Raw genomic sequence first — 10,943 nt, forward strand, 5'->3', positions numbered from 1 at the left:
TCAGCTTCCTTTCCTCTCCATTTTTCTGTCTTCCTCAACCTACATGCTATGATTGGAGGTCAACTGGTTTGTTAGAGAAATACTTGTAAACATACTATCCGATATAGTGGTATTGAATCTCTGATAATGAAATATGTATATGATATAAGGCCACGATTAGTGCCAGGTGTTGATATATAAGCTCTTGGAAGGCGCAAATTTCCAAGGGAAACCAAAGTAGAATTTCTAAACCCTTTTCTTTCTATGCCGAGTGACCCCTTTCACCTGTGCGTGATCAGACTCTTTTAGATGTGAAAAAAGTTGGGTCCGTGAAGGAAAGGAAGCGCTGCATGTTGTACACTGCGTGCCTAGGGACTGTCCTTTTGCCTGTTCCGCTTTTTTTAAGCGCTTTTGTTTAGCCTTGCCCAATTTCTGAACGGCTGGCTTGGAGGGGTCAAGTTCTAGATGCGTAAAATCTGAAGACAGACTAGCAGCCGCATCTGTCGTATCCTGCGTTGAATCACCGGTCAGTTGGAGTCGACCCTCGACAACCTCTCTTGATGCATAGTCAATTTCACTTTCTGAGTTTTGGTCGATATATCCCCGTAGGCTTTCGTGAGAATCGCGTTGACCCTGGCTCTCACCGGCATTGTTTGGTGCTGGTATGTCACCTTCATTATCATCATTGCCGAGTGTATTGCCTGACGTGGATCTGCATGGTGTGCTGTCGGCATTCGATACACGCATAGCTTGATCATCCGGGACAAATGTCATAGTAGCCTGAGCTTCATACTCTGATGAATCTCCGGCTAGTCCCAGCTGCTTGTTTTCATTCCTCATTTCTTTTTGAAGCTGCTTAATAGCTTTGACGTGCTTTTTGCTTCGCTCGTGTGCCTCAAACTGATTCAAACTCTTGAAGCTTTTGCGGCACACAACACACTCGAAGACTTCCAGTTCTGTCTCAGTACTACACACTGTCTCGTCATCTTCAAATTCCTCTGACTTTGCCCAGTCTTGCGTGATATGGTCTCGCAGCTTAGCCTGATTCGCTGCCCTTGATTTCGCAGCTTGGGAGGCGGCAGATTGTCGGAGGAATTCCTGGCGCTGTGACTCACTTTGGGTGCTTGTTTTGTATCGCGGGTCGCGCTTTTTGACGAAAGCTACGAGTGATCGAACAGCATCGTTGAATTCACGGATGCCTTCCTCCCTCAGGCGCTTATTTTCCTTCTCCATCAGTCTACGAACACGACGATCGGGAGCTTCTGAGTAACGATAGACATCTTTCCATGCAAACGACTTTTTTGTTGAGAAGCCGCCCCATGCAACGTAGAATGGGCGTACAACTCGTTCGAAATCATCCCCCCGGCACCCAAACGTCGGATAAGAAATGATTTCCACATTCTCCCCACGGCAAGCGATCTCTTCTTCCGCGGCAAGTCGTGAGAAGACCTCACGAAGACCACCGTAGAAGCCATCTGAGGAGTCTGAGAATTCCATCTGTGGACTGAACCTAGAAAAGATCCTATAGATATCGTCTGCAGTAGTCGTGCGCGAACTATGTGGACTGCCAGAGTTGCCAGAACTACCCTGGCTTCCTAGCAAGACATCTCGATGAGTATCGTACCACGAACGCTCCTGAGGGTCTGAAAGCACTTCGTAAGCAGACTGGACCTCTGCAAAAAGCTTTGTAGCAGATTCCACATTTCCATAGTTTCGGTCCGGGTGCAACTCAAGGGCTTTTCTTCTGTACGCCTTTTTGATTCTAAAGGGATTAAGGGGTGTTAGTGGCTTCAGGATACCTTCGCTGCTCATCCCACCACGTCTCTCCTTCGAGGCCCGCATTCAATTCTCCTTCCCCATTCTGCGTGCTCTTTCACAAAAAACAATTCATGCGCAAGGTTTAGAAAAAACTGACAGGCAAGGCAAGCTTACTCCTCTGCAGATGCGTCCCAATTCACCTGTAAAAGTTCGTAATAATCAAGTTTCTTATCAGGTGATCCAGCCGAAGAGCTGGCGTTCTCTTCGCTTGTCGAAGACTGAAATTGCCCCATGAGTCTGACTAAAAAGTCTTCCGTGGTGAGGAGGTGAAGAATGGATTTGGCGCAGGAGTGTCAAGATTGTTTATAAAAGATGGGGTACAGAGCACTGGTACGGCAGAACTCCCCGCTCAGGATCGAGCTCGCTTGGCTCCGATTTGCACCCACCCAGATGGACACAGATGAGCGGCACAAACTTGTGATAGTCTAAGGACAGCCTTTCTTTCGTCTCAATTGTCGTCGTCTATTGCTGTGTCACATGTACCGGAATGGTTCCGTCTCTGGACTATTTCCCCGAAGAGTTACTACATCATATTCTTTGCTACTGCCCACCCCGTTCCGCTGCCGCATTAGAACAGACAGCTCGCCGATTTCGCGGGGTAACAACAAACCCTTTATTATGGCGATATTATTGTCTGAGCCGTTTTAAGCACTGGGCCCGGCAACATGAGTTACCAGCGAAGCTTGCAAGCCCTATTCCTGCGGTAGATTGGAAATCGCTTTACATACTAAAGCATTTAAAATACCGCGCAACCTGTCGTCTTCTGGACAGCATCCTTGCAAATCAAACGGGGAGAATCGAGAAGATTCGAAAGATTATAGGGCTTGGTTATGATGCCAAAGATGCCCTTCTACATAATCTTGAGATTCAATCCAGTGTAGAAGATTACTTGGCAAGGAGGTTCGTTCTGTCTATCCATGAGACGGCATCTCGTTTTAACTATATTTCTTTGAAATAAGATATTATGCCGAGGCGCTCCTCACTTGCCTTCATCGAGGTCTCGCTGTACAAGAATGGGCTAAACTGAGAAATGGCGAGGAGGTGTCTCTATACAGGGCCTTAGGTGCATTCGACCTTTTTAGACCCGAGATCGATTTTGGCAGTTTGGAAGAGGTAAGTGACTCCAGGGCATGAAGGGACGTTGCTATCTAATACAATTTCAGATTAGCGATAGACTGGACTCGATTGCCTCGCTACTTCCTATCAGCTGTCCAGACATCCACCAGCTCACGTCTCGTAATAAAGCCAGGGCAGTTGCGAAGTTCCTGAGGGCAAATAATCTCACCGGAATTGGTGAAGAAAAAGAGTACTATTGCTTGGAGCACAACTTTCTTGGTGTTGCTTTGAATGACCCTCGGCACAATTCACTTCCTCTGATTTCGGCAACTATTTATTGCTACGTTGCTGAACGGTTCGGCCTGAACGCCCGGCCATGCGGCTTCCCTTTCCATGTCCATGTGATTATCCTGCCGCCCATCGGCTATGATATGGACGATAATGTAATTGAAGACGGGACACGCGGCAGCCCAATTTATATGGATCCGTTCCGCTCAGAGAAGGAAACGCCAATCACGGATCTAGAGTATCAACTAAACTTCTTAGGTGTCACTGCGGTCGAGCGAGCGAACTTCTTGGCCGAATCCCACCCTTCAGAAGTCGTCCTTCGGTGCAGCAAAAACATTCTGAACTCGGTCCAACGTATGTCTCGGTTTCCAGATATGCGCCTAACACCAGTGGATGTCGTTTGTGCGAAGTATGCTGCAATTTGGTCCTCTTTGTTGCTTTCGGATCTTGCTCGGCCTACTGACGTCAGACATAATCTGCTATGGCTAATGGAGCTTTTTGCTACGGAGTTCCCATCCGACATCCACTTGATTGAACAGTACGTGGCGCCTCTGCTTCATGGAACGCCCGAGTATGAGCATATTCTGGAAAGTCTCCATGTGATGCGAGCGGCGGACGAAATACCTAAACAGGTTAAGAGGCGCTCTTCTCAGCGGAGGGAAGTAAAATACCGCGTTGGGCAGGTATTTAGACATCGCCGGTATGAATACCGAGCCATCATAACAGGTTGGGACACGGAGTGCGGCGCGGGTGAGCAATGGATGAGAAGGATGGGAATAGATCGCCTGCAAGGTGGTAGGCACCAGAGCTTCTATCATGTGCTGTAAGCTCCTTTACAAGTATCGATCTTATATATAGGGTAAAGCTAACTCCTGCTCCCAAGAGTTGAGGATAAAAGTGTTCGTTATGTGGCCGAGGAGAATATTGAGCTAATGAGTCCCGAGGTCTCAGAATTGCCCTCAACACTCGTGGCAGTGGCGGGAAAGCATTTCAAAAGATGGGATTGGGAAACGAGGACATTTGTCAGTAATATCAGGGATGAATATCCTGAAGACTGATAAAGAATAAGCTTTATCAATTTACTTACTCCCCCTGGCCATATTTCTTACAATTCTATGCGACCCGCAGGTGGAAGCGCTGGGATCCTAATTATTTAAAGCCATACAAATACTGTTGAATTCATAATATTAAATACTATAGATCATCTATATATCCTGAGAATCAGTATTAAAGCTATCCAAAGTGTTGTTTCTAGTAATTTTTCTAGTAATCATAGAATAATATTGCTTGGTAATATATTCCTGATTTTGTATTAGATCTTGAGAATTTACAAATTTTTTTTATTTATGATTATTATTATAAGGATGAATATGATGAGACAATGTGAATATAATTATTTTATTACAACCATAGATATGAAGACTATACTTCTGTAAAATATTATTAATAATTATCTTATTCACTGCCTGTAAATGGTACATATAAATTATCTATTAATTCTATGATAAGATATAAAGTCACATTCATAATAAAACCGATACTAGTATGTTAGACCCGCTCCTCTCTGAATCTTCGCTTCAGGTCTCTGTTAGGTACTTCTTTATTTTTATATCTACTGTGAGAGCCGTTCAAATGTGATCCATTTGGTGTAATTAACTAGAATATTAAATATAAGAAGGAAAAGAAGAATATATAGAAAAATAAATATTAATAATGAATATTAACAAAAAAAGTAATATAAGTAAACTAACTGAGTAAATTCATATTTTTTGATAGGATCTACTTGTCAGGGTAGAAAGCCTGTCAACTAGGTAAGGAATCAGTTACTAAATACTATAGATTTATCTAATAATAATGAAGGTAGACTATATAATGAAATAAACTAATTTTTAAACAATTAGTAATCTTTTATAATAAAAACAGTATCTTATAAATATTAAAGAAATATAAAATTATTATTATAATTTTATAATTACTATAATTATTATAATATATTATTCTAATAGTCTTACCTCTGATAATTAAATTATTTTAATATAGATAATATTTTTATTGGAACAAGCTACTTGGCTTAAATATTAAAAATAATCTTATATAATTATAATTTAAAATAATAGAAATTTAATAATGAAAAATAAAAAATTTATAAAATATACAGTATAAACAGGATTATATATTATTTTTATATAATTTTATTAATATTTAATTATATTAATATGAGTAAATCTGCTAATAGAAAATATAAATAAAAAATCTTTTATATTATTTCTTTTCTTCTTTATTCTGTAATTATTATTTCTTTTAATATTATATTATTATTTTATTTACTTTTTATAATTATTTTATATATTTATTATTATTTCGCATATTATTTATGTATTAGTTAATAATTAGAGTATTTTTTATATTTCTTTTATACTTTATTTACTAGTATATTATATTTTATATTAAATTTTTTAATAATATTTTATATTATTCGTCATGCTCATAGTAGTAAAAATATTAATTAAATTATTTATATTTTGATTAATAATTACTTATAATTTCTTTTATTATAATACTATTAAATTAAAATATTTATAATATATATTTTAAATTTTAGAATACTGAACAAGATCTATCAGAATATTAAAATATTAATGTATAAATAATTTTATTAGAAAGCCTCTATTCTTATTAAAATTAATAATAATATAATAATAAATATAATTAATACTAAACTTTTTCTACAGGGCCCCTGGCTGTCCGATTAATAAAATTTGAATTAATAAACTACTATGAAAATAATAAATTAATTAATTCTGATAATAATAGAAATAAAAGAATTTAAATCTTAATTCTAATAATAATAAGTATAAATATTTATAAATAAATATATTATAGATTAAGTACTAGAAGAATCTTCCAGTTATAATATATTTTTTCAATAAAAAGAAATATAAGATTTTGATAATTATCTAAAAATTATGTTTAAATTATAAAAATATAATACAGTACTAGAGATTCTCTGTAATGTTAAAAATATATATAATACATATCTAGTTATAGATAACTTTGATTTATATTATATTATATAAATTTTATTAAAGTATAATTATTGAAATTCTGGAACAGAGGCCCTGATTACTTTAATTATTAATTAAAATATAAACTTAAAATATTACTTTTTAAAAACAACTATATATAACGAAAATATTTATAAGATTATTTTCAATTATATATAAGTTATTTTAAGAATTTATAAGTTAATCTATTGACTGCTAGCCCTGTAAGAATTGATAATATAATGTTAATTTAATTTAATATTTAATTTACTCATACCTTTATACTAGAATAATAATATTAAATGATTATTAACTAGAAACTATATCAAAGAAGTTTATTTATATATATAATCTGTATATATACAGATTTAATATTACTAAATAATATAAATCTTATTATATATTATTTTATATTAATACTCGTGGAAGCAGCTAGCAGAATAATTCCTAAAAAATAAATTATATAGTAATTCTGTTTAGGGTATATTAATAAAATTAAATAAAGAAATAAAGATAATATAATTATATATACTTAAAAATATTAAGAAAAGGTTCCGTAAAATTTAATATTTAGTAAATAAGATAACTGTTAGACTATTAAGGATAATATATTATAAATAAAAAAAATTAGATTTATACAGAGCTTCTAGCAACTATGATAATAAATATAAATTAAAAATAATCTTAATATTTGACAGGCCTGCTGGACAGAAATACTTTTTTTATGATTATTTAATTATTATTTTATTATCATTTATTATTATTTAGAAGAAAAATAGTATTTTAATTAATTATTTTGGATCTTTATTTATAAAATTAAGAAAATCCAGAAAGAATTTCTAATATAATAATAAAATTACAGTTCTAAAAAAATATCTGAAAAATTTTTACAAATATTAGAGATATATAAGTCTACTAAGATTAATTATTTTAATTAATATAAAAAACAGTATCTAATTATTAATTAAGATAATATAAATAACCTGTTATTATATACTTTTTATTAAAAATTATATATTATAAAAAATATATTATATATATAGTGAATTACTATTTAATAATTAATTAATTAAAACAAAATAAAAAAATATTAAAATATATTTAATCACTTATCCAACCACACACAAATACCAAACTAAATAAAATAATTAATATTATATAAATTAATTAATTCATATTTTCATATTATTATTATATATTATTATATATACCCGAACAAAGCATTCTAAATATAAGTAAAAAAAGAAAATAATAATAATAAATATTTCTATTATTCTTATAACTGGATTCCTGGGACTAATAAATTATATATTAAAAAATTAATATTATTATTTTAAATATAATCTAACATAAGATATCACCAGGCTGTATCCAGTAATAATAATAAATCTTTATAATAATAATTATTAAGTGGTGATATTTACCAGGAATTTATTATATAAATTAATTAGAATTTATATTTAATATATTCAATATGATAAGATTATTTATTTATATACAGAGATAATAATTAATTAAATATTTTTTATATTTGATACAGCTGGCAGAGACTATACAGTAAAAATTATTAAGTAAAATAAAATTTTATAAAAATAAAGTATTAATAATATTAAAAATATAGAATACAGACATGGGTGCAGCATGCAGAAAAAAATAATAATTATAATAATAATAACAGTAGAGATAAGTATAATAAATAAAATAAATATAACAGGATCAGCAGTAGTAAAGAAATTAATTATAATAATAATAATACAAATAGTAGTACAGATATAGACAGTATATAAAATATAAGAAAAATAAGTTATCTTTATTAATTTTTTTTATTAATTTATTAGTAAATAGTCATATCCATGATTATATACTTCTAAAAAAGGAGAAAAAAAGTAGCAGCTAATATAAAAATATATATAATATATAATTAAATTATATATAAACTCATAATCTATATAATATAGCTATTTCTCTATATAAAATACAGAATATATATTTTTATTATCTAAATTATTATATAAAGTACCACCCATGCAGAATAGCAAGGAAAATATATTAGATAACTATTTTTATATAATAATAAAAAAAATATAAGCAAGCTATTTTATGCAAGAAGATATAAATAATATAAAAAGATATTAGAAATTACTGTTATTAAATAAGTAAACTAGTATAATAATATACTATAAAAAGGAAAAAGAAAAGATTTATAAAAAAAATAAAAAAAATCTTTAATTTTATATAATTTATTATCATAAATTAAACACAGTAAATAATAAAGTTATTTATAAGTAAGTTTTCACTTAAATAAAGTATGAAATTATAAAATTATATTTATTATTCTATATCAATTACTATAGATATACACGCAGTATGATTTTCATATATAAAATCCTAGAATAAAAGAGTATATTATATATTTATAAAATAATAAAGAAGATTATAACTAAAATATCCTGATTAACCAGATTCTTGTGACTTTCTAATATTTAAACTAAAAAATATATAAAATTATATAAATTTTTCTATAACTGCGGGGACGCAGCCTCCAGAGAAAAAATAATATTAAATTAAATTTATTAATTTATTATAATCTAGTAAATTATATAAGAAATACACGGTTATAAATCACATGTATTAAATAAAATTATATAATTTATTTTTATATTATATCTTACTGGTCCTCCTAATACTGCAGGAGACTAGTAATCAGTTCTAAGTAGAACAGTAGCTAGTATTCATACATATAATTGAATTTATCGCATCTCCTACATCGCCCCTAATACCAGGCCTGTTTTAATTTTTATTAATTTTTATATATTTATAATAATATATTTTAATAAATTTCTATTTTTTGAAAAGTCTGCTATGGCTATAATACACTTTTTATTATAATAAATTACTTTAATAAATTTATATTTTTTATTTCTTATATCAAGCAGATATTTGTATAAAATATTATATTTATAAACTATGTATATATTTAAACAGAATTATTTAATATTATTATCTCTGATTATAGAGGCTAGTTTATAACTAATTTCTAAAATAAATTTTATAAAAATTTATAAATTATTTTAAAGTTTTTTACTATATGTTACTCCCAAACTAATAAATAAATAAGAATTAATATTTAACATATAATTTAGTAACTAATTTTATTTACTAATTATTTTCAGAATAACTAGTTAGAATTATTATTTTTTCACATAAGTCTACTAGACTATTGTGAGAGCCAATCAAATAATCTTATTCAGTGTGTCTAAATTATGAATAATGAATATAATAAAAGAAATTAAAAAAAGAGAAGATATATGAATAATAAAAATAAGATAAAGTAAATAAAATCAATAAAAATTACATTATATATTTTAATTATATTATTTATTATTATATTATTTTTTAAACTGGCTGCTCTCAGCCAGAAATATATTATTATTTTTATAATTTAATATAAATTTATTAGTCTTAGTGGCAGCTAGTCATCATAATGATTATTCAAAGATTTTAAAGCAGGTGAGGTACCTAATATAATAATTTTATTAATAAGATAAAATATTCTTAAGATTTCTATCTAAATATTATATATAATTTATTTTATTTAAAATAAGCTATTTAATCTTATATTATAAATATAATCTTCTAAAATAAAAAAATTAGATATATTTATATATTCCTTAAAAAATAATTTTTGTTTATATTATTTATTTCATTAATAATCAAAACAGGTTTATATTAATTATTTAGAGATTTAATAAAAACTAGCTCCAGTACTAGTTTCTTATATTAATAAATATTTTATTATTAATATTAAAATTCTCTAAATAATATTAATAATTCATTTATTGAATTTTTAGGCTTATAATCTTTCTTTATTATAAATAATAATAATTTGGTAGATTTATATAAAATTAATAATAATAAAATAATAAAAGTAATTAAAAGTAATAATTCTAATTAATTATTTAAAAAATAATTAATAAATAGAATGAGCTGTTGGGTTATATATTAATTAATAATTTTTATTTATTTATTAATAATAAAAATATAAAATAAAGATTAAAGATATGAAAATTTTATGTAAAAGGAAAATCCAATACTTTTCAAAAAGATTTAATTTCATTTATAAAATTTTATAAAATTTTCTTTAAAAATTAATTATAAACTGGCCTCCATAATTAGAGATAATTATATTTAATAATTTTATTTAGATAGATATCTAATTTATAAATTGATATATTATATTTTATATAAACGTTTATTTAATATACAGAATAGAGACTATATGTTTATTGAAATAATTTATTAAAATATACTATTATAAATATATAGAAATCAATAGAAGATAGAACAAGTGTAAAAATAAATTATAATGGATATTTTTATATTTATATATTAAATAATTATTTATATAATATTAGATATCTCTGTTCTACGTAAATAATATTTTTATATTTAAAATATATAAGTAATAGCTGGTAATAAATTTTATTTAAGAAATTATATTCAAAAGTTTTTTTAATTAGAGATTATTAGTTGATTGTAATATAGTAATAATTTATTTTCCAGAAAGAATTTATTATTTAATTATTATATTTTCTTTTAAAGAAGCTTTAAAGACAAGTAACTATAATTAAGATTTTATATATAATTAATTATATAAAGATTTAGTTTCGTAGAGACTATCATTATAGTAAATTTAGAAAATTTAAAAGAATCAGGAGATTTAAGCTAAAATCTAAAAATAATTTCTAGCTTTAATTG

General features: G+C 28.3%; 2 protein-coding genes across 2 annotated transcripts; one reads left to right on the forward strand and one right to left on the reverse strand.

Moving 5' to 3' along the window:
* Positions 1–96: 96 nt before the first annotated feature.
* Positions 97–2,172, reverse strand: BO79DRAFT_166568 (putative C2H2 finger domain protein). Its single transcript, XM_025679325.1, has 2 exons — positions 1,912–2,172; positions 97–1,741 (listed from the first exon to the last, which is right to left on the reverse strand). The coding sequence occupies exons 1-2, from the start codon at positions 2,028–2,030 to the stop codon at positions 226–228; spliced, it is 1,635 nt and encodes a 544-aa protein (XP_025543585.1). The 5' UTR covers positions 2,031–2,172; the 3' UTR covers positions 97–225.
* A 112-nt stretch (positions 2,173–2,284) lies between these two features.
* Positions 2,285–3,968, forward strand: BO79DRAFT_225052 (uncharacterized protein; the record flags this gene model as incomplete). The annotated part of the gene is made up of 3 exons (XM_025683711.1): positions 2,285–2,697; positions 2,757–2,910; positions 2,961–3,968. The coding sequence occupies 3 exons, from the start codon at positions 2,285–2,287 to the stop codon at positions 3,966–3,968; spliced, it is 1,575 nt and encodes a 524-aa protein (XP_025543586.1).
* Between the last annotated feature and the right edge of the window lie 6,975 nt (positions 3,969–10,943).

The sequence above is a fragment of the Aspergillus costaricaensis genome (assembly GCF_003184835.1).
Source record: "Aspergillus costaricaensis CBS 115574 unplaced genomic scaffold BO79scaffold_4, whole genome shotgun sequence".
NCBI classification, from domain to species: domain Eukaryota; kingdom Fungi; phylum Ascomycota; class Eurotiomycetes; order Eurotiales; family Aspergillaceae; genus Aspergillus; species Aspergillus costaricensis.

What these genes read in the sequence shown, in the direction of transcription:
- BO79DRAFT_166568 (XM_025679325.1), bottom strand. Translation starts at nt 2,030, where the DNA reads ATGGGGCAATTTCAGTCTTCGACAAGCGAAGAGAACGCCAGCTCTTCG. An exon ending in TGGGACGCATCTGCAGAGGA is followed by an intron (nt 1,742 to 1,911) that starts GTAAGCTTGCCT and finishes TAATCCCTTTAG; the next exon opens with AATCAAAAAGGCGTACAGAA.